This window comes from Myotis myotis, unplaced genomic scaffold (genome assembly GCF_014108235.1).
Source record: "Myotis myotis isolate mMyoMyo1 unplaced genomic scaffold, mMyoMyo1.p scaffold_m19_p_18, whole genome shotgun sequence".
Taxonomy (NCBI): Eukaryota; Metazoa; Chordata; class Mammalia; order Chiroptera; family Vespertilionidae; genus Myotis; species Myotis myotis.
The window spans coordinates 29,702,077-29,720,268 of NW_023416322.1; the positions used below are offsets into that span (position 1 = coordinate 29,702,077).

The window sequence follows — 18,192 nt, forward strand, 5'->3', positions numbered from 1 at the left end:
ACCGTTTCTTTGGGAAAATTATTTACTTTGCCCAAGCCTCAGGGATAATGATTTCAAACCTTTAGATTGTTATGAGGATTCAATGAAATATGTCAGATTATTCACATATGATAGGTGATAGGTGCTTTGTAAATGTTGGTTCCCTTCCTCTAAGCATTCTTTTTTTTTTTAATATTTTTATTGATTTTTTTACAGAGAAGAAGGGAGAGGGATAGAGAGTTAGAAACATCGATGAGAGAGAAACATCGGTCAGCTGCCTCCTGCACACCCCCCACTGGGGATGTGCCCTTGACCGGAATCGAACCTGGGACCCTTCAGTCCCCAGGCCAACACTCTATCCACTGAGCCAAACTGGTCAGGGCCCTCTAAGCATACTTTTAAAAATATCTGTACAAGCAGAAGAAAGAAATGCACCCACCTGTGGTTGCTCTAGTTATACCAAGGTCTTTACTGGGATAGGTAGTTGTTGGCCTTTACTTTTTTAAAATGTTTATCAGAATTTCCCCTGAAAACATCAACATTTTGAAAATCATGAAGATGCTATTTGCTTTATATTTCTGAAAAGTACCTCTATCATCACTTTTTAAAAATATGTTTTATTGATTTTATAGACAGAGGATGGGGGAGGGAGGGAAAAAGAAACATTGATTGGCTGCCTCCTGCAGGCCCCCTACTGGGGATCGAGCCAGAAACCCAGGCATGTGCCGTGACCGGAGATTAGACCCCTGACCTTTCAGTTCATGGATGACACTCAACCAACGCAGCCACTCTGGCCTTGAATTTTATCCCTATGTTCTTAAATCTTCACAAAAAATGTAGGCGGACTTTATTATTTTTTAATTGTCTTAAATTCTGATTCTTAAATAAGATATATTTGAGAGATATATAGTAAAAGCTGGGTTTGTTACTAGTTTCAGTTATTCTGTATTTGTGCAAGCCTGTTTGGATGTGTATATCTCCCACTCTTTAAATTCAAATGATACCATATTGTACATAATTCTGCATTTACTTGCTCACTTAACTATGTCTCTCAGGGATGGCTTCAGATAAATATCTAAAGACTCATTCTTTTTACCATTTCTTTGTAAAGTTGTATCACAATCTATTTAACTTGACCAACTTACTTTAAACAATACGACTAAAGACAGTTTTAAACAACACTACTAAAGTCTATTGTTTCATGGGCCTAATAGAAATATTTCTATGAAAACTTTTTGTTTTTCTCAATAAAATGAGTTTTCTTCTCTTCCTAAATAAAAACAAATTTTGCCCTATAACTAAATTTAAATTTCCTTATGTTTATCATTTTATTTTTCCTTTAAAACAATAGAACCAAACATAATCACTAGCCAAATTTAATATCTTTATTTGTATCTCTCTACCAAATGGTAAGCAGTTGGAACAAAATTACTGTAATTCCTTGCCTGAAATATTTTGGGGGGGGAGGGGTTCACTTTAAAAGAAAGATAGTACTTTTAAAATATGAATTCCATTTGTGATCCACTTTACATTTTTTAAAGGTATCTTTTGAAGGTTTTCTTGCCCATGGTATTAGGGTTTTACAGTGAGCAGTTGATTTGTACTCCCGCCATCATAATGGATTTCTTTGGCAACATGACTTAAATAGTCTATAAAGGGAACTTCTGTTTGATAATGAGTAGATGCCAGGGGCCTGACCCCTAGATGGGTTATAGCATTCCTTGGCTTGACCCTAGATTATAATACGTCATGAAGGAATGAATTGAGGGTTGTTTTTTTTTAGTACAGATGGGGTTTGCTTTATTGAATAGTAATTGTAACATGGTGAGAGAGAGAAAAAGCTCATATATTGCCAAACATTAACCTATAAGCCATTTCTAACCAGTTATTCTATAGTCTAACAACATTTTTGTTTAGAAAGAATTTCACTAGACCCAAACTATTATATACTACCACTGAAGCATACATATCCATAGCCTCAGAAAAGACTCGTTTGATTAGAAGGAAGATTTTTTTCATACCATGAAGAGAAACATCTTCAGAAAGTAAACAACCCCCCCCCCCCCCATATTGTCATCTCACAACTTTTTATTTGGAAGGAGGAACTAGTCTATTTTATGTCTTTCTTTCCTGGTAATCATACTATTAATAGCACATAGTAGAGACTCAATAAATATTTGTTAGAAAAATGAAAAGAGCTCTATTTGAAGCAATGTGGAGTAGTGGTTAAGAGTTTGGGCCTTTGATGGCTTGAGTTTAAAAATAGTCTTATTCTTTTTACTGTAAAATGAAGAAAAATAACAGTATTTCATAGATTTTTGTGAGGGTGCAATATGCTAGTACATGTGAAGCACTTCATATGGTGCCTGGTAGTTATAACATTCAACAAGTATTAGCGATCACCATCATCAGTGTTATTATTTGGTGGTACATTCTATGTTCTTTATGGCACCCAGGACATATTTTTTTACTTCAGTCATAACCTTGGATCTCTCCCTGGTTTCAGAGGGTTTTTTTGTTGTTTTGTTTTGCTTTGCTTTTCATTAAAATCATGAGAAAATTGTTTGGGACACATAGAGCTGACAATTTTACTTTGCTCAGTTAGAAGTAAAAATGATCCTTTTCTAAACCAGTGTTTAGTGTTTCAGAAAGAGTGTGGACCAGAAGATCTTCAGCAAAACTGGATTTTATGTTAACTAGACTATTTGCCAGTCAGTGGAATTGGGTCCTACCTACTGCCTATTATTTTTCCTGGATAGAGCTCTTTATATCCCCAAATACTGTTTTCTCAAACTATTAGATTAGACTCATTTTTTATCATATCCGCATGTTGAAGGTTTCTACCAATTCCATTTTGCTGTTCCCATCTGCTCAATGAATAATACTATTTATTTACTACATTAATGTGATAGTGATAGTATACAACAAGGTAGAGCTCCTGTTCTTTAGTTTAAATTAAAGCAAATAATGGGACAGTCTTTATTGGCTGACTTCATCTGTAATGTGTACAGTGGTTTAAAATGTAGGTATGTTATTATTTTCTCATTGTGCTGCCTCATCAAAGTTTTGATAGAAAAGTAGTCATCCCAAAACAATGGAAGAAGCTCTAAATATCAGAATTGTTTTTTATTAATGTCTTTTGAGTGACTGTTAGCTTCTTTTGAAACCTGATCTTCAACGACAGTGTTTTTGCTTTGCTTTTCCTATTTCTTGATTTGGCCTACACAAATTCAGTGAAAGATCTTTGAAACTTTTCTCCTTAAGAGAGCAATAATTTTGTTTTGCTCTTTATTTAGCCACTGTTCATGTGATAGTATACTTTTCTCTCTTTATATCCTCAAAGCTTATGGAAATTTTAATATGAAAAGAGAAAATCTCTCAGATTCCTTTTTTCCTCTTCTCTAATCAGTACCCTGAAATCTCAATATACCACATACCACTGTAAGTAAAATTAATGAGTCACCTGGTCATGAGGGAAATAGTTCAAAAGTCAAAGAATAACATGGGATCCAGGCAGGCAAAAATGCCTTGTTTCTTCAAGGACTTACATAGCTGAAAGAGAAAAAATAACTCATACCTATAGGTTTCTTTTCTTTTTAAATATATTTTATTGATTTTTTACAGAGAGGAAGGGAAAGGGATAGAGAGTCAGAAACATAGATGAGAGAGAAACATCGATTAGCTGCCTCCTGCACACCTCCTACTGAGGATGTGCCCACAACCAAGGTACTTGCCCTTGACCGGAATTAAACCTGGGACCCTTCAGTCTGCAGGCCAACACTCTTTCCACTGAGCCAAACTGGTTAGGGCTAGGTTTCTTTTCTTGATGAAATAGGTAAGTCTAGCTAGAACACTGCCCTGACCACGGTTGGGTCCTAAGGGCTCCAAAGTAGTCTACTCAAAGTAATCCTGGTTCAGCTCTGGACCAAGTCCTTGAAGGAGAGCTAAGAGTCAAGCCAGGGACTCTAGATACCAGGATCAAATCTCAAGGAATAGAAGTGGATTCTGTAGTAGGAAACAGAGAGAGCCAAGTCAAGATTCAAGTGAACGTAATTAGAAGGTAGGAAGGGTAAAAGCTAATGGCTACAAATAGTCTTTTACTGTCCCCATCGCACTTATGTGGGCATATAGTTACTTGAATATCTCAGATTTGTTTAAAAGTACAGAGACAGGTCAGCTAGAAATGGAGTAGCTATCAGGTAAAAAGAGTGACTGCAAGAGCAGAAAACGAAACATTGTGCCTCTAAGAAAAGTGACAACAGAAATCCTAGATAGGTGTTTGAAATTTATGCCAAGGTACTGAAATACATATGAAATTGTATGCTTTTAGTTGATGATCATTTATACCCTGAAATTTCTTCATGTTATAGTAAAAACCAGGGGAACATTTGAACAGATATTCTAAATAGGTTGTATTCAGTGACTGCTCTGTGGAAAAGGTACCACAAAATGAAAAAAGTAAGGAAATTCTTATGCTGCAAGGTTTAAATCAATGAAAGAGAAATATCTTTCTTTTTGATCCCTTAAGAATCATGGTAGCCGAAACCGGTTTGGCTCGGTGGATAGAGCATCGGCCTGCGGACTGAGGGGTCCCGGGTTTGATTCCGGTCAGGGGCATGTACCTGGGTTGCGGGCATATCCCCAGTGGGAGATGTGCAGGAGGCAGCTGATCGATGTTTCTCTCTCATCGATGTTTCTAACTCTCTGTCTCTCTCCCTTCCTCTCTGTAAAAAATCAATAAAATATATTTAAAAAAAAAAAAAAAAAAAAGAATCATGGTAGTGAAATGTTGACCCAGAAAAGCAACAATAGGAATCTTACTTGGAGAACTTTTTATACTAGAGAGTTACTGGGAGGTTCCTGGGAGAGTCCTGAGACATTAGACCTGATTGTTGTGAAGGACTAAGAAGGTAATGTATGTGAAAAGCATCTTATAAGTTGTAAATTACCATATCGATGTTAGTTGTTACATCCTCAGAATCCAGGGCCCTCCAAGACGCTTGACGGTCTTTCAGTCCAACCCATTTCTTTCTCTGATTTCCATATTCCTATTAATAGCATCTTCTCTTTCAGTCTCTCAGACTAATTCTAACATTCTTTAGGGCATTTTGCAAATGTCATCTCCTTCATGAAGTCTTTCTTGGTTCTCCAGCAACCAGATGTACCTCACTTTGTGTCCTCTTCCTTCCATTGCACTGATTTTCAGTTTTGGGTTTTTGTTTTGTTTTGTTGCACACATATGTTTCTGTTATAATGCCACATATGTGCTCCTATAAAGCCTCACATTCTGCAAAATTATGCACTAAAAATAAACAAGAGTTGTAGGAAAATAAGGTTATAGGCAGATCACTTAAAGTCTATATAACTAAAAAAAAAAAAAGTATGTAACTTTGTAAGCAGAGCCCAATAAAAATAATAACAATTCTAATATAAACACTAGCACTGTTAAATCTCCACTGACATTTACACCTAGAAATATAATCAGTCCATCCTTTGGGGTCTCACGTTTTATTCTTCAAAATATAAGGTTTCAAAAACATTTGCTTTTCATAGAGACTGTTTTCATCAAAATTAAAAATACAATAGGGGGATGTCAATTAGTTTTGGGTTGTTTGTTTTGCTTTTTAAAACAGAGGATTATCTTTGCATCCTTTTCATCTGCACTCGCCCTTTCCCCAATAGCTTAGCATAGTGAAAAGCACAGCAGTTCTTAAAGCTACAAAACCAGCTACTTCTTACAGAAAACACTTCTGTGGGATTTTTATGATTTTTTCCTTGACATCTTCCTCTTTAAAGAAGAAGCTTGTCCCCAGTCTCTTCTAAATATTAACATACTGGAAAAATTATGTATAAACCAATATGCCTTCTGTGTTAAACTGATACCATTTCCATATTTATCAATCTCACTGAGCTAACGTACTTTAAAGACACATGCTTTGTAGCAGAATGGGCTATACTTTTTTATCCCCCTAAACCCCATTATCTGTGAACTCACTGAGAACAGAAACTGTTTCTAATTCATCTCTGCTATCCCCTCCAGTGGCATAGTGTCTTACACTTAGGGCTCAAAAAGTATTTTTTGGCTTGAATTAATTTGTTCTGCATAATAAATATAAATCTACATTTATCCCTTACTGTGAGGGTTGACAAAACAAACATGATTTTGTCCAGCTTTCCCTGCTGTCGGTACCTGCCTATTAAGATCGTAAGTATTCAATTTAAAGATTACATGCTTTTTACATACTCATATCCCTGTAAACAATGTTGATACAGATTGATACATCTGCTGCTGCTTAGCAATTAAGCCGAGTTCTCCATTGTAAAATTCTACCAATTTGTCTCTTTTTTTCCCACTGGCCAGTCACTAAGAGAAAGCAGTAGCATTTTGCAAGTCAGCTGGTGAGTTCTGTTGTGTACTGTAATGATTGAAGTGGTAGAAAGAGTATATGTTGTTCCTTTCCTGCATAAGACCTTGGGCCATTTCATCAAAGGAAAAACATACACAAAACTATCCATGGTTAATTCATGTTTGTCCTAAACAATTACAATGGGAATTTATTTCCTTATTTAATTCTTATCTTAGGCAAAAGGCATCTAATATTCTGTAGTTGAAACAGTTGCTGAACCTATTAACTGTACATTGCCGTAGTAGTCATCTTAGTCATGAACTCAGATGTATCACTGCTATTCAGTAATTATGAGATCTGAGATATTATACACCATCACTCAAGTGAAGGGGGGTTAAATGTCAGTTCTCTCTGTCTCTCTTCAGAATGTAAAGAGGCTCCTGCAGAACCCCAAAGTGACAGAATGCGATGCTGCCCGCCTGGTGATGCTCTACGCGCTGCACTATGAGCGACACAGCAGCAACAGCCTGCCAGGGCTAATGATGGACCTCAGGAATAAGGGTGTTTCTGAGAAATATCGAAAGGTAACCACATGTACACGTTAATCCCACCAAACAGGTCTTCATTTCCTTAATAAAATTATTTTCTTGTGAAATGAGTTTCCTGATCCCCAAGCAATAAGAGGATGTTCTCTCTCTCTCTCTCTCTCTCTCTCTCTCTCTCTCTCATAGCTTGTGTCTGCAGTTGTTGAATACGGTGGTAAACGGGTCAGAGGAAGTGACCTCTTCAGCCCTAAAGATGCTGTGGCTATTACCAAACAGTTCCTCAAAGGATTGAAGGTATGACATCTCTGTGCTGTCCTAAATGAACAACAGTTGAAACCCCTGAGTCTGCGAGTGAATGAATGTGATCAAAGTAACTCCCGGATGGCTGCTGATTTAGAACTATGTCGATTAAGTGAAGTTAAAGTCGATATCCTCCTGAAAGCTTTTTAAAAAATGCATTCTATACTGGAGCAGCATCAGCATTGGACCAAATAGCTGAGCAGACAATACCGAGATATTTCCAGGAAAACCCAAGAGTGAAAAGACAGACGGTTCTGTTAGTCATCACTATTTCACTCTACGTGTTTATAACTTAAGATTTGTTAGGTAGTTTTTCTTTGAAGGAAAATAAAAATGAAGCAAACAATTATAGATCTTTTAAAAAGACTGACCTATTTTCTTAAAATGGTCAGAAATTGGTTTTAATCTGCTACCCTTTCTAATTCTGCCTAAATTTTTTCCATTTTCCTGAGTGTGTCTAGTCTATTTTTCTACATAATCCATTCCTTTTATTTGTTCTACTTGTCATGTAACATTTTCACAAAAAGATGAGAGTTAGTGAATAGATGCTAAAGGATTTAAGCAATTTCATTTTTAAAATTCCTTTAAAGTAGCTAGCCTTAAATTACAGTGTTAGTATGAGATTGGAACAGTTCTAATTGATGAATATATTTTTAAAAATTATCTAACCATAAAATTCCTATTTGAATCTACCTCATGAAATCTCTATTGAGTGCATGTTCTTTTCTGATAAGAATATCATAAACCAGTATATTGCAAGTTTTCAAAAAATGACATAAGAACTATTTCCCCTGTCTTAGGGAATAGAAAACGTGTATACTCAGCATCAACCTTTCCTACATGAGACCCTGGACCATCTCATCAAAGGAAAGCTTAAAGAAAACCTGTACCCTTATCTAGGCCCCAGCACACTCAGAGACAGGTAAGATATAAAGATATTAATAATAAAACTAAGACAATAGGACATTTAGAGTAATGTAAGGGACTACAACTCCAATCATATCATTCTACTCCTCCTTCCCCTATTGTTTCAGTTCTAAGACTCTTTTGGTTTTACATGTGTCAAGGTTAGATATAAATTCACCAGCTACACCTGAAATATTACTTCTTTTGGAATAAAGAAACAGATGTTTTGGAACAACCCAAATACTTACATTCTGTTCTTTAGTCTCAGACCAGTTTGCTTATGCCATTTAAGGTTCAGTTCCATGGCATCTAACATTTGGAGTTTCAAACATTAAAGCCAAAAATAGATTTGCTGCTTGATTGCCAGCCAGAGCAGGTGGTTACTATTTTTGGTCAGGACTGAACTTTGCCAAATGTGGCCAGCATACAAACTGAGACCTCATTAACAAAGGCCATTTGTTACAAAGAAGAAAAGGATGGCTTTCTTTTGGGGTATTAACTGAAGGAAGCAATTAATTGTCATTTTAATCCAGTGGTCTATTTGTTTTAAAAAAGACAAAACTTGTCCAGGACAACTTATTTATTCCACCCTGGATTTTTAAATATATACAAATTCTACCTAGTTATAAATTATATTTTTGTGTATTTTTTTTATTGGGACCACATGTTATAAAGAACCTAATATGTGTAGCTTAATCCTATTAGATGGGATGATGTGAGAATTGTTACTGTTGGTATAAGGCTTCTATAATTTTAGCTACTCATAATCTAAGAGCCTTGGAAGAATAGTGTTTTAGAAATATAATTAATTTCTGGGAGGAGAAAAATGTTTTGAGGCACCTAGGTGACTGTTTTATATGATATATTTTTCCACTTTATTCTTTTTTTTTTCTTTTCCTTTTTTTTTTTTATATATATATTTTATTGATTTTTTACAGAGAGGAAGGGAGAGAGATAGAGAGTCAGAAACATCGATCAGCCGCCTCCTGCACATCTCCTGCCGCAACCCAGGTACATGCCCTTGACCGGAATCGAACCTGGGACCTTACAGTCCGCAGGCCGACGCTCTATCCACTGAGCCAAACCAGTTTCGGCCACTTTATTCTTTAAAAAAAACCCTTTATAATTTGGTATCAGAAAAAAAAAATCTTTTAAAATATCCAAGGTAAGAGGCAGAACATCTGGGGTTAAATTCAGAGAGTACGCTCATTCAGATAAAATAGCTAACAGTTTTGGCATCAAGGTTCAGAAATGTCAGCTAAGTGGGAAGAATCAGAACCAGCCAAAAGCCATTCACCTATCATAGAGGCTTTTTGAAAAACAGCACAAAAAGAAAAGAAAAACAGTATAACTCTATTAAATAGCCTTCTGATTGCTCTGATAAAAGTAAAACTATTGATTTTCTTATGAATTTTACATCAGGATTACTGAACAAAAAAAAATAGATGTTTATTACTAAAGGGACACCATAGATCACCAGAGGAGTGTGTTGTATATGATTAGATTATGACAGGAAACCTTTCTAATCTGGGTGATTTATTTTTCCAACCAAAGCTCAAAATGCACATTTGTTGTCAGCATCTGTTAGCATTTGTCACAATTATAAATACATATATAGTTAATAATTCAATTGCTTCATCCTTTTATATAATGAGTATTTATTGGGTGTCTTCAGTATGTCAAGAAGTATTGTAGATGCTGGGGAACTAGAAGTGACAGAACAGATGGGTACCTGCCCTCAAGGAACTTACATGAAGGAGATAGACAGGAAACTAGTAAGCAAATAAAGGATATAATTGGAGTGAGCTAAGTACTGGGGTGGTGCACACATAATACAATATACAGATGATTTATTATGAAACCTATGTAATTTGATTAACCAGTGTCATCTCAATATTTTCAATTTTTTAAAAGTTTATGTTTTTCTGCTTACCATGTATAGAAGTAATGATTTCCAGAACTACTCTATATGAAAAAAAATTTGTTTATTTTTCTAATAAGATGTAAGTTGGTTGGGTTCTCAAAGTGCCCTTGTTTATTTATATACAGCATGAACTGGCTGCTGCTTTCTAATGTTGGCTGTCTGCATTAATCAATGCTTTTGGTTGCTATAGAGAATTACAGAGAACAGGAAGATGTGTACAAAGAATTGAACTTGCGTATTCCACTTAGCTTCAGCCATCATAAAAATGTTTTGCTATATATTTTACTATTGGCCTCTTCAGAACATCTACTTTTAAAATTCATTGGGAAAGAGGCCGCCCCCGCCATCCCACTCCCCTCCCTGCCGCTTCCCCCCTCCACCCTCCACCCCCCATCCCCGCCGCCCAGCCAGGCCTGGGCTACCCTCCGGGTCCCCAGACCCCTCCGCAAAAAAAAAAAATAATAATAATAAAATAAAATAAAATTCATTGGGAAAGGAATGAAAAGGATAAATGTCAGGGATGTTTTTAAAAATTTTTTCAGTCATGTCTTCCTTAAGCCAGCTTGAATGAGTAGTAGGAGGCTCAGGAAAACATTAATATTTTCATAACCAAATGTGACAGTCATCTTTGTTAGGGACACACACAGTTGAGTCAAGCACTAAGAGTCTATCCCAATGTCCAGGTTTTGTCCTTACATTAAGGTAACCTACACCCCCAGTTAGCATCTGTAACATGTTTTCCCTCTCTGGTCTTGTGAAAATGCTCTGGCACCCTGCAATGATCAGACTAAAGGATCGTGTTCTCTGGCTGTGCTAGAAACCCCTTGAGTTTATTCCTTCCCAATTCTTGCCCCTTTTTTCCATAAGAGCCAGATGTGCTCTGAGGCAGGTGATGGGCAGAGGGCAGCTATAGAGATGCAATATCATTTTCCAGGATGATCCTTACTAGTCTGCTCAACTGCTTTTCAAATAATTGATTTACCAGATCAGGAACTCAAAACAAAAGGGTTACTGTCTGCTTCCTCTCAACAGTCACTGCGCCCCGGCAGGGAAGAACTTCCCTCCCGTCTTCCTAATGAAACAATCTGTGCAACTCATGAGTGTTTATTCAAGATAAACTGCATAACGGTTCTTAGGCTAGAGTTGTCCTTCAATGTAAAGAACACTGCATATAGAATTTTTCTGTAAGAAAAAGACTCATTTTCTGAAAATACAATTTTATTTTAGTTTTGAGGATTTTATTATTTCTTAAAACTGAAACTGTTTCCCCACCCTATTTTCCACCTAGGCTGACCCCCTAGATCAGTGGTTCTCAACCTTCTGGCCCTTTAAATACAGTTCCTCATGTTGTGACCCAACCATAAAATTGTTTTTGTTGCTACTTCATAACTGTAATGTTGCTACTGTTATGAATCGTAATGTAAATATCTGATATGCAGGATGGTCTTAGGCGACCCCTGTGAAAGGGTCGTTCGACCGCCAAAGGGGTCGCAACCCACAGGTTGAGAACCGCTGCTCTGGACAGTTCAACACAAACCAAACTATTATTAGAGTGTCCTCAGTCTCCTTACAGGCACCTTCTTGTAACACTGGATTTTTTCCCCCCACAGAACTCATCCTTTATCAGTTGTGACTGTTCTTAAGAGGCTATTAATTATTTCATTGGTACTTGTAGTACCAATAAAGTGGAAAGAATTACAAATTTACTTCCTTAGAAATGTAATGTTAAAAAGAAATTGTGTAGTGCTTGCTTTGGCAGCACATATACTAAAAATTGGAACAATACAGAGAAGATTAGCATGGCCCCTGCACAAGGATGACACGCAAATTCGTGAAGCGTTCTATATATAAGAAAAAGGAAAGAAATTGTGTATAGTAATGAGGGTAATACTGTGATAAAAGTTATAGAGTGTTGTGTTAGTTTTTAAAATTACAGCCAACTGTAATTTTTATTCAATCCCCTTTCTTATGAAATATGTTCTACATCCTGACAAGAACTGAATTTGAGTATTAGCTGTTCACATTCCTCTTGCCCTTCTGTAGAAATAGTAGTAAGAGTTGAAACAACACATATCAGTTGGAGAAAAAGAAGAGAACCTGTATTTTGCCTGAATATTCAGTCCCCAAATAATTGAGAGTTTATCATACTTGGTAGAAAAATATTCCCATCGTGATCATACAACTCTTCCTAAGCAGATGACCTTCCTCAGCAAGAAAAAAACTGGCCAGTAACTGGAGGCAAGGACTCGAAGGGCAAAACCTTGATAGTGTAGAACATTTTACTTATTCGTGGACAGTGGTGGTAATGTGTTCCTGTAAGTTTATGAAGAACCTCTGATATGTAAAACACCAGATTAATATTGGGTTAACAACTTAGCCTTGCCTGGCTGGCGTGGCTCAGTGATTGAGTGTTGAACTATGAACCAGGAGGTCACAGTTCGATTCCAGTCAGGGCACATGCCTCGGTTGTAGGCTCAGTCCCCATTGTGGCATGCAGCAGGCAGACAATCAATGATTCTCATCATTAATGTTTCTTTTTAAAAAATATATATTTTATTGATTTTTTACAGAGAGGAAGGGAGAGGCATAGAGAGTTAGAAACGTCGATGAGAGAGAAACATCGATCAGCTGCCTCCTGCACACCCCCTATTGGGGATATGCCCGCAACCAAGGTACATGCCCTTGGCTGGAATCGAACCTGGGACCCTTCAGTCCGCAGGCTGATGCTCTATCCACTGAGCCAAACCGGTTAGGGCAATGTTTCTCTCTCTCTCTTCCTCTCCCTTCCTCTTTGATATCAATAAAAAAATATTTTAAAAAAATAATTTAGACTTAACGTTCATATCTACTTCTCTGAACTACTAGAGGAAATCACATATAGATCAGAGAAATTTAATTGCCATATATATGTGTATTTATATACAAACAGATAATATTTTTAAAAGGATGCATAAAAGACAAGAAATGTTTGCCTCTAGGGAGAAACGGGTACAAGAGGACTAAAGTGAGAGGGAACGTTTTTAAATAGACACAGTGTTTGATTCTGTTTCCAAGGAGTCCAACAGGAACTAATATTCTCTCAGTTAATTCCTTCAAGGTTTTGTTGTTGTTTAGAAAGAATAGAGAGAGAGAGATAAAACAGAAAAAAAATGTAGACGAACATGACTTATACGTAAGCATTATATCCTTTAATTAAAGATGTTTCTATTTAGTTTTGTGCTGTAACCTCCCAAATGGATGCCTCTGCTTGATGTAGTTTTAAATAATGTCCAGGAAGTGATTTAACAAAATTAACTGCTGACTAAGGTTAAGTAATTGTATCTTCTTTTGATGGCATGAGAGAATAAAAACAAGGCAAACTTTAACAGTTTTAAAAATAACATGATCTCCTCCTTGTTGCCATCTACAGAAGGAGCTAAGAGGAGGACCTATCACTGTTGTTATGAAGCCATTTTGATAAAAACTGAAACACAGTAAAACTGTACAGAGCTTCCCAAAGGAGGCTAGTGACTGAGCTGATGTGTCAGCATGTCCAGTTTCAAAACAGCACTCAGGGGCTTTTTGGTTTGTTCGTTTCCATGGTTTCTTTCCCTTGGTTTATCAAAGGATTGAGGAACAAAGACTTTAAAAAGAGGTGGAGTTCCTAGAAGCATCATTAATTTCTGTGTCACATTCTTTTTTTACTCTCAAAATACTAAATGTTTCTAGTTCCCAAGTTATGGGACATCCAAATATACCAGTGGTTTCCAAAACACTTTGAGGTCCTTGGACAGAGGCCATTGTAATGACACTGTACTAAATATTTGACAAAGGTCTTACACATGAAGAGAGATGTGTAGTACAAGCATAAATTACCGCTATATTGATATCATGCCATAGTGAAGTACTCTGCAGCCTCTTGAATATAAAAGAATATTTCTACATTTGGTTCCAGCAAACACTATTGTGCTATTCTGAAATCCACAGCACAGAAATTATAAGACATCCGCTCATAAACAGAAAGCAAATCACGATTCAGCATTTCTTGCTCTGTTTCCTGCCAATTTCAGATAATTAAAACTTTTTTTAGACCTTTCATTCTGTTCTGCTTTAATTATGCTTCCTCCACCAAAAAGAAAGATTCAGAAATTAAAACTGTGTATATCATAGTAACAACAAATATTTGCCATCCCCCTTGTCCTATGATATTAAATGTCTTCATTATTTCAGACCTCAGGATATCATTGTGTTTGTAATTGGAGGAGCCACCTATGAAGAAGCGCTAACAGTTTATAACCTGAACCGGACCACTCCTGGAGTGAGGATTGTCCTGGGAGGAACCACAGTGCACAACACGAAAAGGTAAGGGAACTGCTGAAGACCAAAATACATCATCCGTTCATAGAGTAATGTAGAGTTTGTGTGAGATGAAAGATCTATACTCCATGAGGTTCATAAATCACTTAATTAAGTCAAAGACCTGAAAAGCAAGGGCCTACCTGACTTGTTGACAATTCATGTTTCCTGCCTATGTTCAGAGAAGGAGAAATCTAATTGCCACTTCGAAAATACCTAGACATAATGTTGAATTCTGTGAGTTTCTCTATTGTGTTGATTAACTACAGTCATTCAATAAGTATTTAGTAGGAAGAATACAAAGATGAATAAGATAAAGAGCCTATCTCAAATAAGTCATTATCTGTAAGGAAAGAAAAAAATGTAAAAAAAAAAAATAAGAAGAAAATAAGTGCCTAGAGAGTCCGATGAAAGAGCCCTGGATTCTCTGAGTGGCTAAAAGGAATTAGCAAATGCTTCATGGAAAAGATGGTTTATATGTTGCGCCTTGGGTAGGAAATGGAGAACACATTCTAGGCAGAGTTAACTACATGAGCAAGTTGCAGAAAGCTGTCGGTAACATACATAGAAAAAGAGCAGCAAGCAATCATATTTCTGTTATACTTTCTGTTTCTGTAGTTGGTTGTAAGGTAAATATGCCCTATTCTGTTGGAAAAATGGCTTTTAGTTGTATAGCCAAAGACATTAGGTATCTTCTTGTTAATCCTTAAGCTGTTATTCTACCATTAAATAAGAGGAGTGTGTGTGTTTTAATTGTTTGGTAAAAATTTTGACATTACCTGCTGAAGCAGCCACAACTTAGAAAGATAATGTCAAAACTAAGGTGATTTAAAAAAAAAGATTCAGCCCTGGCCAGGTGGCTTAGTTGGTTAGGGCATCATCCTATACACCAAAAGGTTGTGTGTTCAATTCCCAGTCAGAGCACATACCTAGGTTGGGGGTTCGATCCCTAGTCAGGGCACGTATGGGAGGCAACCAATCAATGTTTCTCTCCCTTCCTCTCTCTCTCAAATCAATAAAGTCAAAACAAAATAACCAAACAAAACAAACAAAGAAACACCACATATCCTCAGGTTATAATTAAAAAAGAAAGTTGCCAAAAAAATAGAAAAGAAAAAAGAAAAGAAAGAAAGTTGCCCAGCCAGTGTGTCTCAGTTGGTTGAGCATCATCCCATGTACCAAGAGGTCACCAGTTTGATTCCTAGCCAGGGCACATGCCCAGGTTGCAGGCTCCATTCCCAGTAGAGGGCCTGCAGGAGGCAGCCAATCCCTGTTTCTCTCTCATGGGTGTTTCTATCTCTCCCCTCCCTTCCTCTCTCTAAAAAAATCAATAAAAAACTTTTTTTAAAAAAGTTAATGTCATGATTGTGGAAGGCCTTGAATTCCAGGCTGTGGAATTTCTACTTTCTTCTATAGAAAATGAGGAATCATTGAAAGTTTAAGCAGTAAAATTATAAGAGGATCACAGTATTTTAGGAAGATTAATTTGGGCGTTAAAGGTAGGACAGATAGAGGAAAAAGAGTGGACTAGAGAACCACAGCATGAGAGTTGAATTTAATGATTGGGAACCTTGAGAGAGCCATACTAAGCCATACTTGGATTCATTGAGAATCATTTTAGAGGTATTTCTGTATTATTTCACTTTGTATTATTATTTGACTTTTTAACATAATTTCCCTTTATTGTGGAATATATACTTATTCTGAAAATATTTTAACTCAGAAAGTATAAAATTCAGTAAAATTTGATAACTGTGCAAGGAAAAGAAAAGAAGCTTATTACCTCCTTAGCAACATTCTTAATAAAATTGCCTTCTGAATAAAGAGAGGCAGTAAATATCTTCTTCTCTCTCCATAGCCATATAAAATGTAATATGAATTTTTTATTGTTTTTCCTTCTCCTTGGTACATAATACAAAGAAATAAAAGGTAGTGACTAATTATAGAGACTTCATTAGGGATAACTTTCATGCTTTTTTGAAGGCAGAAAAGGTGCCCTGAAAAAGGATCTGGTAATGGATTCAGTAGTGTCTGCCCTAAGCACTTTGTCCATTTCTCTCTGAGGTACATGCAGGTTTGCAGTGTGCATCGTCTCCTGTGTCAGTATTTGCACTTCTTAAGGAATTGCTTCTCTCCCTGCTTTTTTCGTTTGTCTCATTAGTCATTCTGGCCTAATCTATCCTAAATTAAGGAGGAAAGTCAGATTTCCATTTCTAGGAATCATATATGCCATGAATTCTGTAGCACCACAAATACTTTCACCAGCATCTATGTGGAAGAATCAAATCGTATTGCCTAGTTATGAGTTCTAGAATAGATGAATAAATATGTATTTATTGAATGAATCAGAATAGCTAAAGTCAGTAATCAACTTACGCATTCTTCAGATGTTTACTGAGGCATTAGGATACCTCTGATTAAAATAAAGATCCTAACCCTCATGAAGCTTACATTTTCATGCAAAGAGAGACATAAATAAGCAATAAACTTAAAAAATCAGTAAATGTGATAGCAAGTCAGAAGGTGATGAAACCATGGGAGAAAGAAACAGAGCAGTGTGAAGGGACGCGGGTAATGCATGGGGGCAGCGGCAGTGATTCACACTACTCAGTGTGGTGTTGGGAAAGGCCTCCCTGAGAAAAGATTTGAGCAAAGACTTGGAGGAGGAAGCCAAACACATGGGGGAAAGAGTGTGCCAGGCACAGCAGAGCTGTGTCCCAAAGCAGGTTCGTGCAGTGTGTCCAAGGAGACTGGAGAGTCTGGGGGGGAGTGAGCCAGAGCACAAGGTGAGGGAGATGCAGTCAGAGGTACCGGGGCCTGGTCATGGAGGGCCCTACAGACTCTGTGAGGACCAGTCTTCACTCTGAGTTAAAGGGCATTGTAGGATGTGGGTCTTTTTAAACAGCTTTGTTGAGATAAAATTCATCCCTTTAAAGTATACAATTCAGTGGTTTTTAGTATATTCACAAATATATGCAACCATCACCACAGTCAATTTTGGAACATTTTCATCACCTCCCCACCCAGCCCTAAGCAACCACAAATCTACTTTCTGCCTCTGTAGGTTTCTCTGTTCGGGACATTTCATATAAATGGAATCATATAACATAGAGACTTTTGTGAGTGTCTCTTTAACTTAGTAAAATGTTTTCATGGTTCATCCATGTTGTAGCCTATATCAATACTTCATTTCTTTTTATGGCTGAATGATATTTCATTGTATGCATACACCATATTTTCTTTATCCATTTGTCAGTGATGGACTTCTGAGTTGTTTCCACCTTTTGGCTGTTAGGACTAATGCTGCTATAAACATTTGTGTACAGTTTTTGTATGTATTGTAGAGTTTGGAGAAGAACCATGACAGTCAACTCATATTTTAGCAAGATCACACTGGCTATCAAAGCTAATATGAATTGAGAGAAGTATGATTTCTCTTAAATGTTCAAAATGAGCTTGGATTATTGTAAAAAAATTTTTAAAAAGCAAGTTCCTAGATATATTTAAATGAACTGTACCCATTATTTATTCACCTACAGTAGACTGAGCAGTTACTCTAGTTGTGTTTCTGATGCACATGATCCTACCTTGCAAATAAATGAGCATCCTGGTTTGGGTTTTGAGCTAGCTTACCTATCACTTCACAAGTTAATCAATATTAAAGAGTTCTAGTCCCTGCTGGCAGCAGTTGACACGTTAAGTTAGCTGTGTGAGCTGAGAGGCCCAGAAACAGATCCATGTGGATGGAATTGTTCTCCCAGTAGAAGAAGTCCCTCTGCCTCCTCGAAGTCCAGGATAAAAGTGGAGAAGAGGGAGGCGAGGTGACTGTATTAGCCAACAGCACGGCCGTGGCCTG

General features: G+C 36.9%; 1 protein-coding gene and 1 non-coding gene across 5 annotated transcripts in view; both read left to right on the forward strand.

Moving 5' to 3' along the window:
- The window catches only part of VPS45 (vacuolar protein sorting 45 homolog), a 46,234-nt gene that overhangs the window by 16,011 nt on the left and 12,031 nt on the right, over nt 1–18,192 (forward strand). For all 4 annotated transcript variants that reach the window (XM_036343620.1, XM_036343619.1, XM_036343618.1 and 1 more), the window contains 4 exons: nt 6,752–6,910; nt 7,058–7,165; nt 7,972–8,093; nt 14,211–14,342. In XM_036343620.1, coding sequence (XP_036199513.1) covers nt 6,752–6,910; nt 7,058–7,165; nt 7,972–8,093; nt 14,211–14,342 — 521 coding nt within the window. The remainder of the gene's footprint in view (nt 1–6,751; nt 6,911–7,057; nt 7,166–7,971; nt 8,094–14,210; nt 14,343–18,192) is intronic.
- LOC118673872 lies at nt 11,745–11,852 on the forward strand. Its single transcript, XR_004973525.1, has one exon. It is a non-coding gene; the product is annotated as a U6 spliceosomal RNA (small nuclear RNA).